At 41.1% G+C, this 27994-nt stretch overlaps 1 protein-coding gene and 1 long non-coding RNA gene across 2 annotated transcripts in view; one reads left to right on the top strand and one right to left on the bottom strand.

Moving 5' to 3' along the window:
* Positions 1-300: 300 nt before the first annotated feature.
* On the bottom strand, positions 301-7558 carry LOC112530597. Its single transcript, XR_003072352.3, has 2 exons — positions 7310-7558; positions 301-7185 (listed from the first exon to the last, which is right to left on the bottom strand). It is a non-coding gene; the product is annotated as an uncharacterized LOC112530597 (long non-coding RNA).
* MTAP (methylthioadenosine phosphorylase) overlaps positions 7418-27994 on the top strand; it is a 32455-nt gene continuing 11878 nt past the window's right edge. The window contains exons 1-4 of the mRNA NM_001031604.3: positions 7418-7455; positions 12788-12874; positions 17868-17926; positions 19645-19812. Of these exons, the coding sequence (NP_001026775.2) occupies positions 7432-7455; positions 12788-12874; positions 17868-17926; positions 19645-19812 (338 nt within the window). The 5' untranslated portion in view covers positions 7418-7431. The remainder of the gene's footprint in view (positions 7456-12787; positions 12875-17867; positions 17927-19644; positions 19813-27994) is intronic.

The following is a 27994-nucleotide window of genomic DNA, read 5'->3' on the forward strand; positions in this document are numbered from 1 at the left end:
GACCCGAAAGTGCTTGGAATCCCTTGTTTTCTAATACTCTCTACATAAACTATCTCTATTTGCCCCTTATGTCTACCTTGTGAAGCTGCTTTCTCTTTTCTTGCTATGAAGCCCTTCTTTCTACACTGCAGGGACCTGATTTTGCCCTTCAATTCCCCCCTTTTCTATAATCTAGCAGGACTTCTACCTGCTAGATTCTCTAATCTGTTCTATGTGTCCCTGATTTTGCCCCTCAGCGCCTGCTAAAAGTCCTTTAGGAAGCATGCTGAGAAATTGGAAAAGAAATACAAAAACAAAAGATAAAGAGAAAATGATTTTATATTTTATTCTTGAATGGGCTAATGGGCAATTAAAGGAGTGTCAGTGTTCTGGCCAGAGTACGGGTCTGACAAAGATTGGCATGTCAGGCTTTAAACTTGTATGTGAACAGTAAAACTCCTTTTTAAGAGGAAGGATCAGCTTATATTGCTTGCTGAGTGTGGGAGACAAAACAGTTTATCATAACTCAGTAGACTTCTGTACAAAAGGAGGAGCAGAAAAATTCCAGATGGGATCCCTTAGATAATTTACTTCCTCCAGTACCTGTATCCAGAATTAGATCTCTACAATTTTCTCCTTTTGAGCAGCATCCTCCCCCTTATAATCCTGACACTGAACCTATTCCTGTAACTATAGAAGGGAAATCAGAGACTGCCAATGGAACAGAGTATATTGGTTCTGACCACTCCCTTGCCAGTCCACACGGCCACAACTCTGTAATTGGTACCCCAGCTTGAAAGAAGAAGTTCTATCAGGTTAGGAAGAAAGTAGAGCAATGCAAAAAGGATCGTATAAATCTCCCCTTTCCCAAAACTAACCCTACTAGCACTTCTATGTATCCTCTTAGGGAAGTTCCAGTAACAGGAGACATAGGGTACGTAAAGTCTTCCCTTACTAATGGAGAGGTGAGAAGCATTATGAAGGAAGTGAAATCCTTAATGGAAGACCCCATTGGGCTAGCAGAGCAATTCAATCAATTTCTGGGGCCCAGTATTTACTCTTGGGGTGAGACAATCTCTATTTTAAGTATGCTGTCTAATGGAGAAGAAATAAGAATGATTAGGAAAGCTTCAAAGTACGAGTGGGAGAAAAGGCACCTTCCAGGTCCAGAAGCTCTCCTATAACAAGTAAAATATCCAATAACAGACCCAGAATGGGACAACAACAATGAAGATGAAAGGGGATGTAGGAAGGATTTATGATAAATAATAATCCTAGCAGTTCAGGAAGCAGTGCAGGGGATATTGAAGGTTGACTTTGTAGCTAAGTCCTAGCCAGATATACAAAAGAGGCTTTAGAAAAGAAAAATGTGGCATGAACAATTGCTAGAGAATCTGTTGAGGGACAGAAAGTGTATGTTAGAAGGGAAGAGGAAAAACAGAAACAAAAGATAAAGATGCTGCTTCACTAACATCCTTGCCAGAGTCCAACTTGTTGGATGAGAATGTTTCTCAAAAGCGTTAATTGAGGTAATATTCATGTTCTCTAATCATTCTCAGCATCATCTTGGGTTCCTCTCTGTGTCTGTGGCAACAACAAAGAGCAAGGCTCAGCTTGGGACATTAAGGCCATACAATGCAGTTGTGAAGAAAAGCATGACTGCTAAATTACAGTGTGAATTTCCCTTTCTGAAGGTACTTGTGTTACTAACTTAAAATGTCAAGGCTCTGAACCCAATCATCTTATCTTGTAGTAGATTTTAGATACCTAATCTCATCCAGAGTGCATTTATTTGCATGGAAGCTTTTCAAAATAATAACTCAGTAAATTACTTGTAAACTGGAAAAAATTTCCTCCTTCCACCTCCAAAAGAAGTGGCAGAGTTGCTGTGCCTGTGGACTTTGCAATCTTCCCCTCACTAAGGTTAGAGAACAAGAAACACTGAATAGCTTTAAAGCTCATGAAGCCAGATTCTTGATGGTTGCTGAAACAGCCCCTGGAAAACAAGCCAATTTGTTGCAAATTAGGGAAAAGACAAGCATTCATTTTGCAAATGAAAGAAGCAATGTAAACTGTTACTGTCCCACAGGAGAGCCAGTATAAACACAGACATTTTCAGCTACTGATAAAGATTGCTTGAATTTTCCCTGCTAGCCTATTGCAGGCATGGTTTTATGAGTTCACAGAGCTTCCTTCCCCACAGGACAGCTGTAGAGGCAACAAACTCACAGTAACTAACAGCTGGAAAAAAAGGTTTTCAGATACTCCTGATCAAGATGCTTGGATACATCCATACAATAGCCTTCAAGTTATTGAAGGTTAAAAGTCATTTGTTCTGACAATGAACACCTAAAATCATTTTTCTCTGAAGTCAGATGAAGTCTTAAATGATTTTTGGGGGGACTGGGTCCAACAAACTGTTTCCAGAAGACAAAATAAAAGAAAATTTGATACAGTGTGCCAGCTCCAACCAGTTCTGTAGTAAGAACTTCTGGCAAATATACGCTTCCTCTGTTTCAAGTCTTGGATGCTATAGAACCACAGAGTGAAAGTTTTGTTGTTGTTTTCAATGTGTTATTAATGTCCATCACTGCTGGAATAAAGTGTGTGAATCTGCAGAACAGAAACAACCAAGTCTACAGTGTAATGGGAACCTCTGATGCTGAGATCTGCATGAATGAATGTGGAAGGTAACCCTGACTTGCCTGAGCCTTTATTTTCCCCCCTCTTTATCATGGATGTTGTTTCTTTGAAGTAACTGTCCGCTAAACCAATTCAAAGCTCAGCTATGTATACACAGTACTAGTATTTCTTTACAGCAACTTTCATTGTAATTAGAAATAAGACCTTTTACCTTGATACAGTGCTTTTCATCTTCAAACAACTTTCACAAATGAAATCTAGTTAATCCAGGCACCCCTTTGTATGGAAAAATACCATTCATGGCATGAACAGATAAATAGCTTCTGAGAAATGGTTTGTGTTAGCTTGGGTCTGCCCTCAGCGTGTAGCTAGAGGAGACTTCTTTACGAGAAACTACTCAGCAGCAGTAAGTATTCTTGGCCTCCCTGAATGAACCTTGCTTATCCTGACGCTCAATGCTTTATTGTCCTGCTGTTACGTAACGGCTGCGTACTAAGGGACTGCTGTGGCATCTTGCCAGCCAGACACCACCAGCATGAGCTGGGGGAAGTCCCAGGGCAGACACTCTACTGGCTGGCCACCACTGGTACCGAGGACTTGGAAGAGACTTAAACTTGGCTCACACAGTGAATGATTATTTTCTTATATGCAGACTGACTTCTATTTTTAACTAAATAAAATAGCATTGGCGTAATTTCAGTACTTATTACACTAAGGAAAGAATGCACTATTTAATTTGACCAAGATTTAAAAACTCAGTGAAGCATAGGGCCAAAACCGCAAGCTGTCAGACCTAAACAATAGTGCTACTAACAACACGGTTTTCAAGTATTTACTGCCTGTAGACCTTCAGAGGCATAAAAAAAAGAAACATTACATGCAGGTCTGAAGAGCCTTAATCTGAGCATCTAAGGCATTTTACACTTATTTTGTATTTGTAAAACTGGATTGGAAATCCAATAGGTGGTATACTTCTATTCAGAAAAAAGAATAATAATAATAATGGATTTGCTTTCCATCATTTAGATAATAAGTGCACCCTGTGGGAGAATGCAGAGCTTTCATTTCATTTCAAGCAGTTCTATGTCATAAATGGAATTGAGAGCTGAAACTGTAATCTCCCTAGCAATCCTGTAGCCTTGAAAACTCTGCCTTTGCCTAAACGTGACGTTTTCCTGAATAATACATTGTTGTTTTTGATGGGCAATGTTTTATTAACTGCTTTAATCACAAATGGCTGCTGTAGATAGTCGACTACTAACAGTAATAAGTGCTAGCTCAAGATACTCTAAATTATTGTGTACTGATAAATAGTCACTGGACTGGATTCCATCTCTTCATCCTGTAACAAGATTTTAAAATATTCAAAACTGAATTACCAAAAGTACATTGCCAACAGAAGGGAAAGCACTTACAAATGTGTGTTTCACAAAGCACTTTTCCTACCTGCTGTTGAAGAGTTAAATAACTTTGAAGGCTCGACCTAGGTTATCAGCCAATGTGAATAATGGGAATGCACTAACTGTTGGTTTACAGCACGCTGACTGGAAGTAGTGCAAAATGTCATATTTACACAGGTTTTCCTTGCCAAGATTGTTAACTGCTAAATTCAAATGAGCACTGCATTATATTTGATAAAGTACTTAATTTGTCTGGAAGAACACAGTGCTTCAGATGTTTACTGATTCTGAATTAAGCTCTCCCTCACCATTTAGAATGTGCCAAAACAATAGCTCACACTAGACACCTTCCAAGACTGCATAGAGTAATTCTCCTTTTGAGCTTCCAAAATTTTCTACGTATATGTGTCATTACCAACTCACCATGAGCAGGGTTTTCTGCTTGCTGTTCTGATTTGCACAGGCTACATACAGAGCTTTATATAGTATCACTCCCACAGAACACACACAGTACAGAAAATCCCTAAGCATGAAACTGCAAAGCTGGTACCTTCTGGGGAAAGTACAGCACCAAACATTCATGGCAACTGTCTGTGCAGAAATAACTGGTGTAAATGGAAGTAGGAAAAGTCTCCTTAACTTGTGGTCCCTGGGTCCGAATTGTGAGTATTTTCATATACTCTATATTTATAATATATATAATATATACTATCTATTTATAAACAAAGTGAGCATTCATATTCATAAAGCACAAAACATAAAGCAGAAAAACAAAGGGGTTGCAAGTAGTAGTAAAAGATGAGTACTGCGACACAACTAATAAAGCTTTTTGCAAGGAAGTCAAAGAGGAAAATTGTACTGGAATTAGACAGGAAGAATTGCCAGAAATCATCAGTATAATACTGCGTGCAGTGAAAGAAAAGTCGAGTATAGAGCTTCAATAGACTGGCCAAATTAGAATGAGTAAGAGTAACATTTATCCTGTTTTTCTATGGTATGACAGCTACACTGTGCTGTACTGAGAAAGTTAGCATGCAGCACCTCCTTCCTTCTGCCTTTGTTTAAATTACATTTTTCCAAGCTATATTTCTCATAAGTACAATCTTACGTTTTGAACTGCAGTGAAAAGTTTTCAGCATCTGTGACAACTGGAAGTCTTTTATGTACCGAAGATAAGAATAGGAGTGTAAATTCCAGCTGAAACAATCTCAGCACTAGCTGCTAATGCCTTAGTGAGAGGGAGTATCCTTCTCTCTTCCCATGAACTGCCTCACAGATCACAGAATGGCTTGAGTTGTAAGGGACCTCAAAAATTATCAAGTTCCGACTCCCTTGCCACAGGAAGGGCTGCCAAACACTAAATCTGGCAATAGATAAGGTTGCCCAGGGTACCATCCAAGCCGGCCTTGAGTGATGGGTGATTGCAGCAGACATCTCAGCTGCAACACAAAGCAGAACTTACTGTCAGTGTTGTACCTGAGTTTACACTTATTAGCAGATACATTACATTTTTTTTATGTAGGTAGCACCTAGGAGAACATGTCTGGATGTCTGAGTCATCTCTGGTAGATGAAGCTGTTTTAAAGAAAATACATAACAAATACTCTTTAGAAGAACCTCTAATTAACAAGATATTTTTTGAAATCTCTACACCTGATATTTATACCTATGTTAATAGAACCATAAATACATCAAAACAATTGATATTTCTCAACATGCAAGATTATATGCTATACTGAAGTGTTCTGCTTGCAAATGCAGATTTGCAGCAACAAGAAAAATACCATAAATATGAAAACAGTAATTACTACAAGGGCTGCTCGAAAAATAATGCCTTCTATTTTATTACGTTGGCCCACAGTGTCAAAGGTCAGTGCTGGTGGTACAGCAGCAGAGGACGAACCTTCCCACCAATATTACATTACATTTTGTGGCCATGTGACAGATGGCAGCAGAGGGGCAGTCTGACAGAACGGCATCTGACTTAAAAATGTCTATGAAGCAGAAGCGCTTAAGTGAATCCCTCCACACAGCAATAAACCAGCACCCACTGACATTCCTAAGCATGATAATTATTTATGGAGACCAAACAGTGGATGTGAGCACAGTACAGCAGTGAGTGGAGAGTTTCAGCAGTGGCAACAACAACAGTTAGGTCACCTCCACTGACAGAGATTTTTACAGACATGGCATTCAGGATCTTGTTAACTGCTAGCAAAAATGCACAGCTAATGGTGGAGACTATGTTGAAAACTAGTGTTCTGTATATGAGAATTTGCTCTATCGAACAGTGTAGTTGTGCTCTTTGTATCTGTTGTAGCTTCCGTGGAAACAAAAAAGAGGCACTGCTATGAGTGACCTACATAATATATGATGATTATGCACCTTTCAAATTACTTAAAGCTATATTTAGCTTTGAGAGCTAAGCGTGTACTTACGATATTGCAGAGAAAACAAAACACAATTTCCTTTTCATAACATGCTCAAATTTGCTCCCCAAATCATTTCCAGGTATCAGAAACAACCAGATTTGGATTAAACCATATTGAACCTGTAAATGGATTACTTCTTAACTGAAAACAAATCTCTTTAACGTATTAGCAAATCATATAAATTAAAATTAAGTTAGAGGTGGAATACGTGGTCTTGCTTTGTCATTTCACAGAATGGCTTAGGTTGAAAGGAACCAAAAAGCCCACGCAGTTCCAACCCGTCTTCCATGGGCTGGCTGCCACACAACAGGTCCCCCCAGAGCCTCCTCTTCCCCAGGCTGAACAAGCCCAGCTCCCTCAGCCTTTCTTCACAGCACATCTCCAGCCACATCTTTGATTATCTTTGCGGCTTGCCTCTGGGCCGCTGCAGCAGCTCCACATCCTTCTTGTGCTGGGGGCCCCATGCCTGGAAGCAGTACTCCGAGTGGGGCCTCAGGAGGGCACAGCAGTGGGTACAGTTCCCCCCCACACCCCGCTTTGGTGCAGCCCAAGGGCTTCCGGCTGCCAGAGCACGCTGCTGGTACGCGTGCAACTTTCTGTCCATCACCTCCAGTGTTTCCCCGCAGGGCTGCCCTCAGTCTACACATAAATCTGGGGCTGCCTTCACACAAGTGCAGCTGCCTGCCTTCGGCCTTGCTGAATCTCAGTGTGTATTCCCGGAAAGGAAGTATCTTAAGAAAGAAAAAAAAAAAAAAAAAAAAAAAAAAAAGTTATGCCGTCTTCTGAAGACACAAAAATCACAATAAAACAGATCTTACTACGAGAGACTGTTCTGCACAATACGTTCTTAACTACCTCCTAATGAACGGCAGCGCTTTGACTATCACAGCTGACACAGCGCACTCCCCGACCCGCGCCCACAGCCTGCCGGCGCCCCGCAGCGCCCCCGGGCCGGAAAAGCCCGCCGCTGCGCGAACATGGCTGCCACCGCGGCCGTAAAGGTAAGTGCGGCCGGGCGCTACGGCGGGATAGACGGGCTGCGGAGCTGCTGGGGAGCTGGAGGCACGTCTCGCTCGCCCGCCTGCCCGCCGCCCGCCTGCCCGCCTGTCTCTGCCCGCCCTGCCTATCGCAGTCCCCTGAGCTGCTGCTGAGCGTGAGGGGCGGCCGCGTGGGACCGGCCGTGCGGCGCCCGCGCCGCTGTCGCCTTGACGCTCGGCCCGGTGTTACTGCCCTCCTGCCCCTCTTCCGCTGCCTTCCCGCTTCCCTTCCGTCCCGCCCCGCTGGCAGCGGCCCCCCCGGAGCGCGGACAGGGCGGTCGCTGTGGCGGGCGGTGGCGCGCTGCGGGCCGGGCTCGTTCACGCCCTACGCGGGGCAACTGCGGTGCCTGAGGCGCCATGGGACGTCGGGGTGTCGATCTGGGTTGTGTTTTGCTTTGCTTTGCTTTTATAAATGAATAGTAGTCCAGCAGCAGGCCTATGGAGGGCTGCGCCTTCTTGATTTCTGGCTCGGGGGTGGCCTGTCTGATTTGATACTGAAAGTGACTGGAGCACATGTGAAAAAGCTACCATTTTGATCCTGACTCCTGTTGAAATAATAATCTTCATTGTCTACTGGATTCTTCATTGTCTACTGGGTTCATGCCTAGGCAGTGTTAAAAATGATCTCTTCTTGATTTTGAGTTTTGTGGCTGCTCATGTAGCACACTTTTAATATCATTCTTAAGGCAAATGGTTATTCATCATAATGTTTGTATGGATTTCAGGATTTTCATGAGCAAAATAAGTCTAACATTTAATCTAAATGTTTGTGATATATAAGCAGCGTGAGAAACGTCCAATAATATGCAGGCAGTGATCAAGTCTTCCCCGACACTTGAATATAATCAGAGTTGGTTTGTAGATATTTACTATTTTCTGCTGCCCTTCTCCTCACATTCCACAAGGGGGTAGCAAAAGACAACAGTAGATGTTGGAGTTGCTTCAGCATGTTAGCTTTGATGCTATCTGCTGCGGTCAGCTTCCTCAAGGTAGTGCTTTTGACGGGTAAAGACGACCACACAGTCTCTGTTGAAATTAATCACTTGATGAATAGAATAGACTAGGACAGAACAGTTGCACTGGAAGGGTCCTACAAAGATCACAATGCCCAACTATCTGACCACGTCAGGGCTAACCAAAAGTTAAAGCATATTGGTAATGGCATTGTCCAAATGCCTTTTGAACACTGGCAGACATGGGGCATCAGCCACTTCTCTGAAAAGCCTGTTCCAGCATTAGGTGATAAATAAACATTTCCTAATGCTCAGTCCAAACCTCCCCTGGTGCAGCTTTATTCCTTTTTCTGAGGCAATCAGCAGCTGCTCGTGCATTCTGCAGCACAGTGGGAGATCGTGGTTGTGAGAGGGAGGTTCTGAAAACAAGGAGACCCTGGGGCAAGGACAGAGCTGCTAGGAGCCCTCAGTCCCCGCAGGAGTGGCTGAGGAAGCGTGGGCAGGGCCTGGAGCATCAGCTTAACACCTCAACATGCACAAAAGCAGCCTCCTGGGAGAGCAGGCAACCAGGATGGACAAAGTAGTGCGGCAGCTTGCACGTTAGGTCACACAGGCAGGGCATGCAGGCAGGGCACAATGTGGTACACTGTCTTCTCATCTGGGAGCAGCAGGGACCAGCACTCTGTTGAAGCAAATATGATGAGCACTCACTGCAATGACTGGGATCAAGGCAGAACAGACTGGGGAGCCACAACCTTTCTGGCTGACATGTCCACACAAGCAGACCTCCTGATGTGCAAAAGTGCTGTCCAGACCCCTGGTTGTAGGGAACTTCACAATCTGGGAGGTCCCCAGGGGCCTGAGGAAAGAGGGGAGTGTAGGTGCAAGGGTCCTCATGTCTATTGACTTTCTGAGCAGGTAGCCATGTTGCATGAGGAAATCGCCAGGCAGCTTGGTATTCAGGAACTGGGGGGGAGAGATGCATAGCACTGTGCAGTGACATGGGCAGACCAACAGCCCTGACTTAAGTCCTTGCAAGGAGGAGAAGCTAAGCTATCTCCCACCCCTGAGGAGACGGAGCACAGTAACACACAAGATGAAGGGGATGGCACACTGGTCTCTGGAAGAGGAGGATCCTCCCCCTTGTCTCTGAAGTCCCCATAAGCAGCTGTTCAGAGGCTCTGGGGATGGAAAGAGAAGAAAGTGTAGATAATGGTTTGGATGCAGAAACAGGCACATTAGGATAGTCCAATCAGGGACACAAGTCAGAACCAGTGCCACCAAAAAAAGTCAGAGTCTTAGTCACTGGGGACTCAGTGCACAGAGGGGCACTGAGGCACCCATTTGCTGCCTGTATAGTCTCTCTAGAGAAGTTTGCTGCCTGCCAGAGGCCCACACTTCAGACACCGGGAAGAAGCACTGATAAAGCTGAAGGACTGCTTTTTGCTCCTGCTCTTTCTAACTGGGTCACAGGAGAATGTAAATAGAAAATTGCAAAATATTTAAAAAGATTTTATGTCCCTTGGGAGGATGTTGAAGGCACTGGGAGTACAGGCAGCATTCTCCTTAGTCCTCCAGTTGGAGACTGGAGGACTAGGGCAGGAGGAGAATGGACCAGCTGAATGATTGGCTATGTGGATGGTGTCACACTGAGGGTTTTGGGTACTGTGATCTTGGACCTAGCTTAAAGAGACCACATGTACTGATGTTGGATGGGATGGAACTGACAAGGGGGGTCAAGAATGTTCTGGGCAGCAGGTTGGCTGAACTGATCAACAGAACTTTATACTAGATTTCATGAGAGAAGAGAATGTACTTCCAAGTGACAGAGAGGACTGAGAAATGCTGTCACTCTAAAAAGCAGCATAGGAAAACCACAGATTTGTTCCCCCAGAAATCTGGGTGGGCTCCTCCAAGAAGTTAACAGCATAAGAAATGAGTCAGAGAAGGCAGGAATCCAGCATGGCTCAACAAGGACCTGCTGGTCAAATGGAGAGAAAAGGGGATGTACAGGCAGTGGAAGCAGGGACACATGGCCTGGGAAGAATGCAGGGATGCTGTCTGGACATGAAAAGATGGGATCAGGAAAGCCAAGACACAAATGGAACCCAACTTAGAAAGGGATGTAAAAAATAACAAGAAGATATTCTGCAGGTACATTGATTAGAAGAGGCAGGCCAAAGAGAGCATACCCTCTGATAAGTGAGGGGAACTGGCAAACAGACATGGAGAAAGCTGAAGTATGCAACACATTCTTTGCCTCACTCTTCTCTGGCAGTCACGATTTCTATGCCTCACACATCCCTTAACCTGTAGGCATAGATGAGGGAATGAAAAATTCTAAAAGCAGATCAAGTCAGACTTGAGACTCATGAGGCTGAATGTGTAAAGTTCTATGGAGCCAAACTATATGCAGTTCATGGTCCTGAAGGAGCTGTCTTACGTGGTTGCCAAGCCACTCTCCATCACATTTGAAAAGTCATGGCCATCAGGCAAAGTCCCTGGTGACCGGAAAAGGGGAAACACTGCTTCCATTTTCAAGGAAGGTAAAAAGAAAGACCAAGGGAACTATAAGCCAGAGAGCCTCCCCTCTGTGCCTGGGAAGAACATGGAGCAGATCCTCCTGGATGATATATTAAGGAACATGCAAGATGAAGAGGTGACCCAAAACAGCCAGCCTGGCTTCACCAAAGGCAGACCATGCCTGACCAGTCTGGTGGCCTTCTATAATGGAGTGGCAGCACTGGTGGACAAAGGAGGGGCAACTGATGTTGTCTACCTGAAGTTGCACAAGGCTTTAAACATAGTCCAACATTACTTCCTTATCTCTGAATTGGAGAGGTATAGATTTGAAGGCTGGACTATTTGGCCGATAAAGAATTGGTTGGATAGTCAGAAGGGTCAAAGTCAACAGATCCATGTCCAGGTGAAGGACAGTCACAAGTAGCGTTCCACAGGGATCAGTCTTAGGACTAGTGTTACACAGCGTCTTTATCAGCAGTCTAGACAGTGGAATTGAGTGCATCCTCAGCAAGTTTGTGGATGACACAGATCTGAATGATGCAGTTGATAAAACAGAAGGAACGGATGCCATTGAGAGGGACCTGGACATGCTTGTAAAGTGGGCCTAAGGTAACCTAAGGAGGTTCAACAAGGTGAAGTGCAGGGTGTTGCATGTGAGTCAGGGCAACCCCTAATATGTATACAGACTGGGAGAGCTCACTGAGAGCAGCACTGTGCAGAAGGACTTGAGGCTTCCAGTAAATCCAAAGCTGGAGCCCAGAAGGTCAACGGTATCGTGGCCTGCATCGAAAAAGGGGTGACCAGCAGGTCGAGGGAGGTGATTGTTCCCCTGTATTCTGCCCTTGTGGTTCATTTGATCCTTTCTCAGTATAAATTGTATCAAAACCACAACACTGTACTTCTAGCCTGATTGCCCAAGAAAGTGAAATATATTTGAGTGGTCCTCTGCTTGACCCTTTCTTTTTCATTCCATTATGCTTTATAACCATCAGTTTATTTCATCAAAAAATTGGAAGAAATACATTAACTTCAAAAGATTAAACTTAGAAGGTAGGAGTCTGTTTATGTTTCTACTTAAGGTTGTGCATTGAATAAAATCTGACCCCAGCGTACAGAGGAGAGAATGTTTGATGCTGCTGTGGGCAAATATTGGATGAGTATTTTTGCATTCTAACATCTGAGGATAACTAATTGTGTATGTGCAGAGAAGCCTAGAAGTGCCCTGAGCAGATGACATTGTTAGCAGGTTCTTTTCATTTCGGATCGCACTGAGCTGTCTTCCTTTTCCAAAGATGTACAGAGACTTACTACAGAAGCAGGGTGGTTCTTAGGTCTTTGCCGGTCAATTCAAAAAACTTCTAATTTTTCAGAAAACAAAACTGTTCATATAACAGTATATAATACTATCTGGTATTTGGTATTGCAGTTATGTACAGGACTGCTCCTCCCTGTGGAAACAAGGCGCCTTTATTGTATGGTGCTTTATGTAGGTATATCTGACTCATTAGAGACATTCCCAAAAAATACCTCTCATTTTCTTGTTGGAAAAGGAAATGATGAATTGGCACATCTTTTTACATTTTCCCATAGCTTTTTTTAATTCGATATCTTTAAAGAAGAGAGTCAGATTGTGTGAAATTGTCAAGTTATATACATTTGTTTAAATATTGTCACCGTAAATTTATTTTTGGGAAAGACTGCATGGTCTAGCCCCATCTCAAGCAGAAAACATGATTTGTGGCTGCCCAGGTCGTTTTTGAGATACGTTGTTAAATGGGATGTAATTTCAAGAAGGCTGATAATGTACTTTTCTTTTTAAGATTGGAATTATTGGTGGAACGGGCCTGGACGATCCAGATATCTTAGAAGAAAGAACAGAAAAATATGTTGATACTCCCTATGGCAAGGTCTGTATAACATGTTTTATTATTACAAGACTCTTCCCCTTTTTTAAAGACATTTATGTGCTTGAAGAATGGTTAGACCGGGCTTCTGTGTTAAATGGATGCATGTCACATCTGTGTTAAATGGATACTGTCACGAGACTCAGATTTTAAAAGCAAGGTCTTAAAAAGATGATGATGTGCAAAGGAGAATACACCTTTTCTCCTTTGTATATTAGATTCATTTACAAACTCAGTCCTGAATTTGCAGTCAAGAGGAATAAGCCTCTTTCATATTTGTGCTATTGTGTGGCCTGCAGTATATGTCAGAGAGCTCCAGGAACCTTTCTAATGTGGATAAAAATATTATTTGAGGTAAATGAACTGTCATTTTCCCTGTAAACCCTTAATTATACTTTTGTACATTTTATATAGCGTTGTCCTTACAGTCTTGCTTACAATTGCATCATTTGAAACAGATTTGAAAATGATGCTTAGAAACTGCTTGTGTGTCATGGTATTCATGATCAGCTCTCCTTCATATTGCTTCAGCCCTTTTGCTCTGCAAAAGGGAGTGGAGGCTGAGGATGTCACTCTGTGTACAGTGCCTAGTGTATTGTGAAAGACACACAGGAACAGACAAGACAAAAGGACAAGAGAGTATGGGCAGGGAAAAGGGAAGAGAGAAGTTCCAGTTGACACAGGAAGTTTATAGAAAGAACAGGATCTCAGATTTTCTGTAATGCTGAAAGACCAGAGCAGCCTGAGTGCTTTAGAATTGCCCTCAGAATCTCCTCTGTAGAGCTTCATTAACTTTAGTGTTTGAATGAATGCACTTTTCATCCTCATGGAGCTGATGGATGTTAAAGTGTGCAGGGCTTGGGTCACAAGTTACAGTGGCATATGGTGCAGTGAATGGGTTGAGTTGATTCAGTTAAGATGGAGCAGGAGCACACTTGACTAATGTAATTGGTACCATTAGGTTAATTATTATTTGCTTGTTTTAGTATTGAGGAATGAGGAATTACACAGCTTGCTGCTCTCATTTTAGAGCAACAGAAAGAAGCAGCTGTCATTGCACAATACAAAATTGAAAATAAGAGCTTTTTTTTTTCTAAGTATATGTGGAAAAGTTTAGAAGTGTGGGGTTTTTTTCCCGAAAGGTGCATCTTTTTCTTCCTCATGATTGCTATTGATATAAAACCAAACTGTTTTGGTTTTTTTTCTGCCATAAAGATGCTTTTTCAAAGAGCCTTGAAAACTAAGGAGAGGGAGTCTGCCTGAAAATTCAATAAGCAAAGGACCAAATTTAATAAACACTTCAGGTCTTTGCAGTCTTTTAACTGATGAGAATATTAAGATGCAACATGAAGTGTATATAGTTTAAGCAAAACTAGGAAGTAGCAAAATAAAAGTCTAAATGTCAGAGGGAAAATAGAAGCACAGTTAAACGTGTATGTTCATTTCTTTCTACTCTGTAAAAATGTGAAGAGTACAGTTCCATGCTCCTTAAATGTTGTATAATTGTTATGTGTCTTGGGAAGAACTTTAGAAAAATGCTTGTTGTTGAAAACCTCAATGTAGGTGATGTTCCTTGAGACCTTTCACATTTGAGAATATGAAAATACATGGCTGTTTTGTTGGGGTTTTTTTAGTGCTACTTCTTTACTTTTAGAAACAGAATAATAGAATAGGAGTCTATTTTGCTCAAATAGGCTCCTAGAACTGTCATCTGCTTTGATCATCTTCAATTCTAAGAATCATTTTAAAACCACGTGGAGACTTTTTTCTCTCCAGAAATCTAGAAAAGTCCCTGAAAAAGGAAAATAATACAAAAGTGCTTGCAGTTTCTCTGTATCAGTGTTGGTCCTTCCTGATATTTCAAGTTATGTTAGTAATAATGGTGGAAATGTAGTAAATTAGTTTTATTAAAGAAAAAAAAATATGATTTCACCTGTATATTTCTGCCTCCCATCATCCTCATTGCACAAAACATAGGGATGAAAATTCAGTATTTAGTGGAAAATATCCCCCAAACCTTTTGGCATTTCATGTCTGGATATGGACAGCACTGTTCTCTTGGAATTTAGAAGAATGGCTTGCAACAGCATTTATCTTCAGCAGCATATTTTGAAGCTACTAATAAAACTGTTCAGAATATACTCTTAGAAGGTTCCGCTTTCTGGATGATAGCTCTCTTCCTGTTCCAGAATATTCTATTGTGTTCTCCTCCTTTTTTCCTTATGGGTTTCTCTGGCAAACAAAGCAGGTTCTTCTCTATTCTGCCCACGTGCTGTGTGTGCTGGCAGCAGGAAACCAGGTGTCTCCTGGCTGCCCAGAAGTACTGGAGTCATTTGTTTCTTTTGACTGTGATGGCAGGCTTGGGGAATCTGTGAGATACTTCTTCCCGTTATGGTTTTTCTGTGCATTTTGTTTTCTGTTCCATCTTGCTTTTGAGCTTAGGCCACAGAGAAGAATGAATTCTGCAAGCACCACAAATATATTTCTGTTGCAAAGAGGAGATTTGTTTAAATTGCTTGTTACTGTCATAACCTAGGGTGAACCGCACAGCATTCCTTCCTTCCTTTTCCATTTTGTGACACTGAGTAATAGACGCACAACTCGGATTTTATGGAAGGAGGAAGTAATTTATTAATAATTTCAACACATATTTGAATTCTGTTATTTGAAATCTTTGAAAACGGACAGGATTTCCTCACGAATGAAGCACGGTGCCATACCACTTGACAGCAGGGCACTGTGGCCTCGCCGTGACCCGGGCCGGGCCTCTCTGGGGGCGGGGCCGCCGCCATGATGGCGCGGCGGAAGCGGGCGCGGGCCGCACTGCGTGTGGGGATGGGGCGCGGGTGGGACGTGGTTGTGGTAGAGCTCAGGTTGAGATTGTTCCTTTGGAACTCTTTTTTATTATTCTACCAGCAGTTCAGAGCTCTTCAGTACAGCTGAGGTAGTGGTGCGGAGGTATAGTGCTGCAAAGAGCTTGTGGGAGAAAATGAGCAGAACTGAAGAGCACATGAGCTCTGCTGAGTTGTTAACGCAGCTTGAAACTTCTGTATCTTTCACATCCTTGTAATTTTACATATGCTGCTTTAGCCATATTTCCTTTATTTTACTGACCCAGAATGCAGTATTTCCAAACTACTTTCATAATCTCAGCTCATAATTTAGCGTTGTGTTCTTTGATCTGGATTGTTTTCTGTATTCTGCCATGACCTAGGTTGCTTGCTTATTACCTCACACAGCACGTCTTCTTATGGGGCTTCCTCAACAAAACAATCCCCAAAAACCAAAATCCCAAACACAAACAGTTGTGATCCTTCACAGTTATAGAATGCTCAAGGAGCAAATTAACTTAGCAAATAGGCAGTGAACCCTTCTTCCTGCTGGAAATTATAATCCTGTAGCCATGTCTGGTTTGTAAGAGCATGCATAAAGTAAGGTTAAGCATTTAAATGTCAACAGCTTAATATTAAATGGAGACTTCTTAAAATGGAGACAGAATACACTTCAATCTTGATGACATCATCTCTTCATTAAAAAAAGATGGTAAGTCTGTGTTTGGCAGAATTTTAACTTAGGTCATTCAGTAAATGCTTTGAAGAGATTCAACATTAAGGATGACCCAATAGGCTTGTGCAATAGAAAAAAGAAGGTGTTATTGTTACTAGAAGTAAACATTTCTATAATGTGATTCTGTAGGACTTACATTTTTTTAATTGTAAGTCTGCATATGTTCGTGTTTAATAGAATTAACAACTATAAATGTGAAATGAAATCTTACAGCTTGCGCTAAAGTATAAAAATTATATCAAGTAGCAGACAACAGATGTTTCTAAATGTGAATGTGTGAATTCTTGAGACATTTCCAAGCTTGATCTCAGCATATAAATTACAATTTTGTTAATAACTATTTCAGTTTTAAATGCCAGGAAGAGGAGACTGGCACAGAGTGGCCTCCAGCACCCTTACAGTTTCTTATAAACTGCAGTAGGGAAAATAAAATGGATGCAGTTCTGAATTGAGTTGGAGAAGCAACACACCAACTGCATGAGTGTTCAGAAGCATCTAACTAAACAGAGTCTTTACGTTTTTTTTAACAAAAAGTTTTGAAGATGGGAAGCTAGAAGAACTGTGCATTTCAGATCCCTGAAGTGTATAACCCAGGAGGAGAATACAGCCCACAGAGCATTTATTTGGCAGTTGCTGGCTTGGGATCACCTGATGTAGAGCACGTGTTCCAGCTGGGCATCTACAAAGAAATGCTTAAGATTCCTGGCTAGTCAGGAGGAATGCATGTTGTTCTGCAGCTGTGAGAGGAGAGTACGTGCTAGGCTGAGCAAGTGCAACCCTGCTTCTTTGGGTAGTTTTGTGACATTGTAGCTCACTTTCAAAAGATGGGGAAGAGGAGTTTTATGGGAAGCGTGGGCAGCGGAAGGGTGTGTTAGAGGAGTCTGGAACGTGGGAACGAGCTAGCAGTTGATGACTGAAAGGGGACAGAGAAGTGAATGGGAAATGATAGGGGAAAGGACAGATTAAAAGTGATTCCTGTTAGGATGGGGGTTTCTGGAGGGAATGACTTTAGCAAAAAAGAGACATAGTTCTATGGGACAGAGTGAGATGTACTGACTGATGTAAAGGCTACTTATTCATTATTCTCTTCTGTGTTCTTTCTGTTCTTTTTGAAATACTATGTCAAAGTATTTGAAAGTATTAATGTTTTGAAGTAATGTTTAAAACCCCGAGGGGTTGCAACTGTTGTTAGTATGAACACGATCCTTTTGATGCCAAGTATGATCTTCCATCTTAAACTCCTATTAATAAATCTGCCACATCAAGTCACAGACTTATTGTGAGTTGAAGACAATGTAAGAATGCAGTGGTATTTCCTTTCTGTAACTAGTATTTCCTTTCATAACCATCCTGCTTATTTTTTAGCAGCAGTGAAAATTTCTAATGTGGTTGGCAGACAGTAACTCATTCTTTTTTGCTTGTTTTGTAGCCATCAGATGCTTTGATATTGGGAAAGATAAAAAATGTGGACTGTGTACTGTTGGCAAGGTAAATAAGCATTTTAAGGAATATTATGTCTTGAAGTTTATTCAGATGTTTTTTCCTTCTCTATTAGGTGAATACATTTTTTTCTTATCTATTGTTGCCTCATGTGATTGCTCACAAAGCCAATCAGAAGTCTGGATTTTTCTTGAATAGATTTAGTGCTGTAGGGGCTGAGAATATTAACAAGACTATCTAGACTTAGGGAGAAAAATCTCAGTAATCTGTCTGCTCCCTGTGTCTGCAGATCTGTGAAAAAGATTGTCTGTTTCCTGATGAACTGTGTATTTGGTACCCTTGTCAAGTCTGTCAAATCACTGCCTTTGATTATTGAGTCCTCTGGTTGATAACTTTATTTCTTATAAGGCTGTGTTCCATGTAGTTTACCCTTCCTGGGTCACTTCATTCAGGAGACGCTGGAAGCATCCAGTGAATGCTTGGAAATTTCACAGTGGCCTACTTGAAAATGTATATATGGGACTAGTGTGCTACTAGATTATATGTAAGAACACTAATTCACCATTGGGACAGCATAGGCTGAGCCAGATGCTGATAACAAGGTCCCTCGACAGTCTTGGGCAGGTAGAGGCGATGGGACCAAGGTAGTTGCACCTTTGTTTTGTGTTTTGGAGGGGAAAAAAAAAAAGTAACTTGTGAATGTTGAATTTGGAAAAAAACAAAAACAAACAAAAAACATATATAATTAAGAAGAGGATTATTAGAACACCTACGATACTACTCAGTAAGTCTACACACTTGGTAGTGTATCAGAAATGCTAATGACAACATAGGAATCCTGCCTGACAGTACTTGGTGATGCCGTGTGTAGCTCCCAGTTCCCAGCTGATCAAGTTTTTAAAACCTTTTGCTCTCCATGAAGGTGCTAATTACGGAATTAAGTTCCTTCTTTCCTCTTACGTGGTTGGAAATATCTTTCAAATGTGTTCTATAATTATGGATGTAACATAGCTCTGCTGTTATGGCCAAGGTAAAATGAAAGCTTGTGCTTGTAAGACTTAGTATTTTCTGTACTGGTGAAAAAAAAAATCTGCAACAATGCAAAGTCTTTCTTTTAACTTATGAAAGCTATCAGATCATTGTGAGAGCAAATTGGTTAATCTGATGATCTTACTGTTTTCTTTGGGAAGGTAACCTTAAAACTGTGATTTCTGCTTTTAATTACCTGTAATGTAATTACAGGTATATAATATATAAAGCATATAAAATATAAAGTATATAAATATAATGTCATTATCTGTAATGTGCCACTCTTCTGGGTGGGAGAATACAAACACTGCTTATGAGCAGAAAATCTGTAGAGTTGCATACAAATCTTAGAGATCTGTTCTGGCAAATGGAATATTTAGTATTGCTATGCCTGGGTATTCAGAATCTATGAAAACGGTTTACAGAATTCAGTGAAAATGCCTTTTAAACTCTCGAAGTTGCTGAATTGTATTTGGATTGTAGTTTAAAGGCTTTAAAATGAACTTCAGTTTAAAAAAAAAAACACACAAAAACTGCTACATTATTTTATGAACCAAATATTGAGAGAAGTTTAATAACAATAATGAAAACAAGCTATGATGCAGGTTGCTAATATGACCGATGCCATCTCTAATATTGTTCAGAGAAATTACTTTTCCTAGAACTCTGATTATTTGAGGGAAGGAAAGCAATTTCATTCTGTTTTATTTACTCTCTGGGAACATGTTTCTTTGCAGACATGGAAGGCATCATACTATTATGCCATCAAATGTAAATTACCGTGCCAATATCTGGGCATTGAAAGAAGAGAACTGTTCACATGTTCTAGTGACTACTGCTTGTGGTTCATTACGAGAAGAAATACAACCTGGGGATCTTGTCATAATTGACCAATTCATTGATAGGTGAGTAACAGCTGTTTTTAATTATGTTCTTAGTTGTGGTAAGCTTTTATAGGATGAGGTGATAGCCTCAGTTCTTGTGGCATTAAAGGAGACTGATAAAAGAACACAGGACAGGAAAGTGTGTCCAGCTCTAACAGGTACAGAGGAAATACCAGTCTTTGAAGAAGGGTCTCAAATGAAGCAAAGTGTTGCTCCTTGGGAAGGGTCTTCTGAAGAAGAGATCTCTAGTTCTTGGATGTGGGAGAGGAGCATGGCTAAGAGCACAAGCCATTATGAATTTCAAGAAGGATTTGAAATGGAGAATTAAAAGAAAAGAACTTGGTAGAGTAGGAGCCCGGTAGGAAAAAACATGTAGTAATATTAAGGCTCTGTAGAGGGAAATCAAAACCAACACTGTGATAGGAGAACCATTTTAAAACAAGGAGAGATGCTAACATTTTTTATTTTTGAAGAATCATAGGGAAGTAGTTTGGTTGTTTTTTTTTAAAAGTTTGTGCACTTTTCCACTTTGATTCTCATGTTTTGAAAAATCCAAACAGGAAAAAGGCAGTATATAAAGATCACCATCTACACTGAATAATCCAGACATAGGGTTGTGCATTTTTACAAGCAAATTTAACACAAGTACTTACGGTTGTACCATGTATAAAAGACTTGTCTGTGTGTTACATTTAATTTTAAGTGTTTGGAGTGGGTTATTAGGCCTCTTTGTGCTTATATGTGCTGTTGGCCATATTTCTGTGGTTTTCTGCAGTGCAGTGATTTTCAAGTTCTGATTTACAAGAAAAAGCAGTTACACAAAAGTGTAAGTAAGAGAGCATATTTGAAGTACAGTTTATCTAAATGACTAAGTACCCTGCAGTAGCAAGTTCCATATAAACTGCTTCCTCTTATACTGAAGTTGATTTATGAGTGGAGAGCAGCTGTACTGCTGATAGTGGTTTTATTGTAATTTTTAATGACATTGAAAGTATTTAGGCTGATCATTTTGTCTGTGCAGAAGAAATTATATTTATCCTGATATTCTGCCAATAGCACTCAGAAATGAGTATCTTTGCTTCAATATTGTCAGCTTGGTTGCATTTGGATTTTTAAGAATATGTCTCTGTCAAGGAAGAAATAAATAAATTAGTACAGCTCTGTGATGTGAAGATGTGTGAAAGGATGAGGATCATTTAATTTGTGGCAAACAAGGCTTAACTGTGTCCTGGGCTGCATTAGGCAAAGTATCACCATCAGGTCAAGAGAGGTGATCCCTCCCCACTGCTTAGCACTGGTGAGGCCGCTCCTGGAATGCTGAGTCCAATTCTGAGATCCCTCGTACTAGAAAGACATGGAGTTACTGCAGAGCGTCCAACAAAGGGCCACAAACATGTTTAAAGGATTGAAGTACCTCTTACATGGAGAAAGACGGATTGAGCCTCTTCAGTCTGGAGAAGAGATTCAAAGGAGGATCTTACCACTGTGTATTAATACCCAAAGGAAGGGTGCAGGAAGGATTGAGCCAGGCTGTTTTCCATGGTACCCACTGCCAGGGCAAAGGAAATGATCACGGACTAGGGCAGAAGAGATTCTGTCCTGTGCAGGTGACAGAGCACTGGCACAGGTTGCTCAGAGGAGGCAGAGCTCAACAAGAAACTACTGATCAAACAGAGAGACACAGAAATGTATAGGCAGTGGAAGCTGGGATAGATGGCCTGTGAAGAATACAGGGATGTTGTCCGAGTGTGCAGAGATGGGATCAGGAAAGCCAAGGTGCAGATAGAACTGAATATGACAAGGGATGTGAAGAATAACAAGAAGAGATTCTTCAAATACATCTATCATATGAGACAGACAAAGGAGAGTTTACCCCCTCTGATTAATGCATAAGTATCCAACCTTTTGGCTTGCCTGAGCTGCACTGAGTGAATAAGAATTGTATTGGGCTGCATATACCTAAGTTGCTCTGAAACTAATGCTTCCTATTTATTTCCATGGAAACTACAACAAATGCAAAGAGCACGATGACACTACTTGATAGAGCAAATTCTCAGCTACAGAACACTATTTTTTAACACAGTCACTACCATTGGCTGTGCATTTTTGCCAGCAGTGAACAAGAACCTGCATTCCACACTCATTACAGTCTGCCTGGCGAAGGTGACATCCTGTTGCTGTCACCGCTGCTGAAACACACCGTCCACCACCACACTATGCCACAGTTTGGTCCCCATAAAAATTCTGCATGTGTCAATGAAGCAGCACTTCAGTGGAGCAACCTACCTGGTTACAAATCTGTTCCATTTACTACCAGATCAACAATGTATCAAATAAAAACAACAACAAACAGAAATACACACACACACACAAAAAAAAAACCACCTGTGTATTAGTTTTGTGTTTTTGTTTTGTTTAAAAAAAAACATCAGATCTAAAGAGTGGAAGTGACTTACTGCTGCCACTGCTGAAACACACCACCCACCTCTCATTGTGCCCAGATGCACTGTTTGAGCTCCATAAATGTTCAGCAGGTGTCAATGAATGTCAGCTAGCAGGTCATGCCTTGGATGGGTGCTATTGAACAGGCTTTGAGGCAAGTATTGTTCCTGCTGCTCACACCACCCAATGGTGCGAAGCTGATTATCATTGTACCATGGTGGTATTAAGAAAAAAAAAAGCACTGAGGGAAATGAGGGGAGAAGGGAAGGATACATGTTGAAATCACATGAAGCAAAGGAGCAAAACGTGAGTGCCACCAGTGCACTTTATGGAACCCACCTTGCCCATGGATCACCAGGAGGCTAGGAAAAATAATCTAATACAATCTAATACCCAGGCCAGCTTTCAGATTCCTTGGGTAATTTGAGCTGAGCCAGTCACCTCAGCATGTGCCAGACTTTCACATGCAATATGATTACAAGCAATAAACATATCAATGTTAGGATTTATAAAATCACAGCTGGGTGAAGCACAGAATTAAAAACTCCTCTTGCTGTTGGTGACCGTCCAAGAAACATTTCCCACCAATGGTGTTCTCCATCCTTTTTCACTCTTTCCAAGTGTGTCTCTTTTGTATCATGGTGAACCGTAATTAGGGTTTTTTTGTTCATTATCTTGGATGTGTTCTAGTTGGTACAGATCATCATGTTGCAGTAATTTCTTTACTAAAGCAAGATTCATTCCACTTGGGGCAGGTAGCAAATCTTGGATTAATGTGTAATTGGATCACTACAACTGATATGATGTTACTGGAACTGAATAATTAAAGTCACATCCCATGACGTTAGTAAAGTTACAAACAGACATTGGAATGATTGCTTATATCTGTAGTATTATTGCCTATGAGTATGAAATTACAAGTTCTTATATGCACACATCCTTTTCCAATATAGATGAGCACTATTTCAGAGGTCTTATTGGGATGCCTCTCAAAACAGTAAATATTTGCTCCATGTCAAGACAAATGTCTTGAGCCTTGATGGTATTACTATCACAAATAAATCCTTGTTGTTCCCATACAGCACACAAACTAACCTCAAGAGTTTGCCGTTCATTTCCATTTCACTGGGCCACACTCTGTGTTCTAATGAGTAGAGTATAACCCATAACCCCATTGTGATTCAGTCCCAGCACAGTTATTGGTTATATGCTATATCCTGATGCATTGCGTATTGTTAGTCACAAAATAACTAAACATAACTAAAATAACAAAAGCTGTGACATAGTTATTAACACAATCATAAGTGAAATTAACTAGATGCCAATAAGATTGAAATTATCTTTCAAATTTGTTTGCATTGTCCCAAATCACCTTTCAAATTTCATTGGGTAAAGCATTTCCTTTACCTTCTACAACTAAGAGCTAGGGAGACATCATTTTGAGTTATGGCAAGTGTGCCTACAATTAAGTGGTGGCCTCTTATATTAGTTCTTTCCCATTGAGATAATATATTAGATAAGAACTGCTGGTTGGTTCCCAGTGCTGATAGGGAAGACTGCAGGGATGTTGCAGTGCACATAGGTCACTTGTTGAATCCAACCCCATATTCTTCGTCCTGCATCTCCCGGGGCTTAGGGGAGTTGGCCAGTACTGTCCTGGCTCCATTCATCTCCTGAATACATTTCATTACTGTACTTAACTGTGGTTGAAAGGGTTAAGCCTCTGTTAGAATTAGAATTTGGTCCCATCCACCCAAGTATGCCCAGTATGGGCATGGGACCATGACTAGCCAGTGAATGTGATAGGGTCAGCATAAGCAATTACAGAAGTTAATCTGAAGAAGATGCCTGTCTGAAACAGTGACACTAATGATACCACAGAGATCCCAGGGATGGAGCAGGATGAGAAAGGAAACATGTGAGGCACAGCAACAGGATCAGCATCGGTTAGCATCTGGAAAACAAAAGAGAGAGAACTTCCCAGTTCCAGAGGAACCAAGGATAAAGAAAGCGTAACTAGAAAAGAAAACAGCAACAAAAAAACTTTCTGGTCCCAAATGAACCAAAGTTAGAAGGTAGGTGAAGTCTAGATGGTTAATTTTGTACATTTTCCCCTGATTGTCTTGAATCGTCCAGATGTATTTGTTCAGAGGCTCTCTGACGGTTAAAAGGACAGGACCAGTGTGGGGTAAATCAATGAACACCAGTTGTCCTGGGGAGTAATCATCCCAATAAGCAACTCTTTGAGTAGGGGACCAAGGGGCACAGTGGTTGCCAGCGGTGAAAAGTATTCCAGGTTCCCAGTAACCGTGTGATTCCTTTTCAGTCAACAGGATCTGGTCTCCTCCCATTAGTGGCACTTTCCGCACATACTCTGTCTCTGATTTCCTAGGGGTGTGACCAAAATCTTTCTTTAATTAGGCCAGCTCAGTAGCAGAATAGGGAACCTCTTTGATACTAACATCAGAATACCCACCTTCACCTTCTTCATATGCATGCTCAGTTTCTGTCAGAGGGCAGAGAAGGGTTTCTGATTTGTCTTTTTGGGCTCTCACATCTTCCAGACTTTCTCCTGGATAAAAGTCACTCCCTGAGAAACTGCAATTAATCTCCCTCTCATTTACTAACTGTTCTCTAAGGGCTTGCTGAAGGAGAACTTTGAATGTTTTTCTTTCTCTGACTGTCCCCTAAGATCTTCTACTTGGTCCTGCAGGTGTGTGACCAGCTCCTGCAAGGACTGAGTAATTTGGGTTTCTGCCGTGTGCTGCTGATTGAGGATCTCTACGGCAGCAATAAGAGCAGCTCCTAGAGCTGCACAAATGATTAATTTTCACTTTCTCTCCCCCATACGAGTTAGTTTGTGGAGGGAACTTATATGATCCACAACTCCCTCTAAGTTGGACCGATTATTCTGTGCCCACTCCATCTACACAGGGGAGGGTTTGGCACCTTGTTTTTTCTGTTGTTGTTCTGGCAGCCACTGCCATTCTTAGGAGCCTGATGTGTTAGTTTCACAATGAGATCTAGCATCCCTTTTATGTTTTTGTTGTTTTCTGTTTTTTGTTTTTATTAAGAAATACGTATAAAAGTAAACTTTAAATAAATTACATTTATTATGTACTTTATATGCAGCCCGAGACAATTCCTGTTCCCTCATTGTAGCCCAGGCAAGCCAAAAGGTTGGACAAGCGTGGCTTATGCTTATGTATCACAGGCTAGTTGAGCTTGATTCACAAAGTTTTGTGCTTAAAACCTTATGTGCCCCTTTCCCAAGGAATACCCTCTTCTTTCATAAAGAGGTTCACTGCTTGGCAAAGAGGCAACTTGAAGGTCCTGGTGGAGGTTCATAGTTCCCTCCAGAGGCTGTGCAATAGCAGCAGATATGCAGCCCCAGATCATGGCTTTATTGTAGTTATAACATAGTTCATTGTTTTCAGGTGTTGCTTATGATCTATCCCACTGGGAGCCTCTGTAACTTTCCTATATGCTGTCTTTGGTCCTTCTGGATTGCTCATTTCCAGTCATAGTAGTGTGGCTAGCAGTTGGGCTTTGTTTCTAGACAGACACTTGGTGACTTCTTCCTGTTGTAATCCAAATGATCAGGCAGTTGTATAACATACAATCACAACTTTGTTTTTAAGCAGAATTTCCTTGTGATAGAAGGCTTGTGCACTTCCCCATGTCTAAACTATGGAGTACACTGAGCAGATTGTCCTTGAACAGTGTCTCATGAGTTAGATATTTACTGTTCCCTGCTGGCTCTATATTGGAGCCATTCAAGGTGTGTGCCAAAGACCTTGGAACTCCTGTAGTCATAGGCAGATGTTAGCTCTTGGTCTCTGAGTGAGCAAACCAAAGTAAGCATGTAGCAAGCATGGGTTCATGAAAGGCAGGTCCTGCTTGACCACCTTAATCTCCTTCTATAACTAGGTGATGCACGTACTGGATGAGAGAAAGGCTGTGGATGTAATCTACCTAGACTTCAGTAAAGCCTTTGATTCTGTCTCCTACAGTATTCTCCTGGAGAAGCTGGTAGTCCATTGCTTGGACAGCTACGCTCTTCATCGGGTAAAAAACCAACTGCACAGCCAGGCTCAGATACTGATGGTGAATGGAGTTGGACTAGATGATCTTAGTAGCCTTTTCCAACCTTAATGATTCTATTATCTGTGTCTTCTATAACCTTAATTCTTTCTTCAGTCAATACAAATTAATGATACTGCAGCACTGAAAAATTTAGTGCTGCTGTCCTCTGCCTTATAGACAGATTAGTGGAACAGATAAGGATGGCCAACTCTTGTCTGAAGTAACAAGGCAACAGGCAGGAGAGGCTGAAAGGTACTATTGTTTGCCAGCCACTGCTTCATGGATAGCAACAAGCAGAGACTGGTTCAAATCTGTGTTTATTCTTAACGCTAATTATAGCAGTATATCAAGCAGTTGTGACATTTGCAGAATTGTAGCTTTCCACATAGAAGGGAAATTGTTACACCCTGAGTGCAAATACAAGTTGTCCCTTGATCAGAACAGCCGTAGGTCTTATCTTCATGGTTTATTCCCATGCAGTTTGTATGTATGGTGCTAAACATAGCAGGATTTCTTGTTTGACCATCCAGTGGTATGTCTATTCTCTCCAAAAAGCATAGGGTACCTAGAAGTCTGAGATACATGTTTGTACATGTGATCTTTCTTAAGTGATCTCTTAGGTATGGGATATATGAACACTGTTCTAAGTAAAAGGGCTCAACTAACAACGTGTGAAATACTATAATACTGGAAATTGATCATGATTTTCCCACCCCTTGAATTCTAAATAATTCATTAGCAAACATGTGAAATAGAACTGTCAAATCAGATTTTGATTGCAGCTCCTCAGTGTGTTGTAGGGGAGCAATTAATATTACCATTCCAACAAAATTTAAAACTGTAGATCATTTAGCATGTATTTTTAATTTGCTGAAGTCTTCCAAATATATAACCTCTTCCTTGAGAATAAGTTGTATTTTTTTTTTCAAATGTACTGTAACATATGACAACCTTCATTTAAATATTTACTGATGAGCTCATGACATGGGTGTGGAACTGAATTTGGCAAGTCCAAGCTGTACAGTGTTAATTTCTCTTGTTTATATAAACCAGGTCTTGCTAATGCAGCCATCAAGAAGACACATGGTGTTAAAAAGGCTAGTGAAAAAATGGTCTGTTACGTTGTCTTTGACTTCAGATTGGTCTCGTTCTACTCAGTTTTGTTGTATTCACTTTTGTCTCATGACTGGGGACTTTCTATTTTGCAAACACAGGAACATGCCAAGCAGGTAAACAAAACCGCTTCCTTTAGTGTTTAGCCTATGTTTCAAAAGTGTGTTCTATCTCAGTAAGTAGTTACTAAAATTTAACAGTTGAGCATGTCTTTGTGGGGAAGACACATTTCTTGACAGCACACTACAGAGATACAAATTGCTAGTGGTGAAAATTACAGCTAGAAAAATCTTTCATAAGAAAAGCGTAGTTTATTATTTGTGCACCACAAACCCATGCCATGGAATCCACTCAAATGTACTAATCCACTCAAATTTCTAACTTCTCATTGTGATTGGACAGCAAATCTTCCTAATTTCCTGAAATGAATGATGTTGTAGTTGTTTGTAAACTGGCAAAGTCTTAGATTGCATTAGACTGTGTTTTGGGAAAATTGAATTTCCACATAAAAAATAAAGTACTCTCTTTTCTGACTGTTTTCTACATTAAATTGTTTAATGGA

Source organism: Gallus gallus, chromosome Z, assembly GCF_016699485.2.
Source record: "Gallus gallus isolate bGalGal1 chromosome Z, bGalGal1.mat.broiler.GRCg7b, whole genome shotgun sequence".
In the NCBI taxonomy this organism is placed as follows: Eukaryota; Metazoa; Chordata; class Aves; order Galliformes; family Phasianidae; genus Gallus; species Gallus gallus.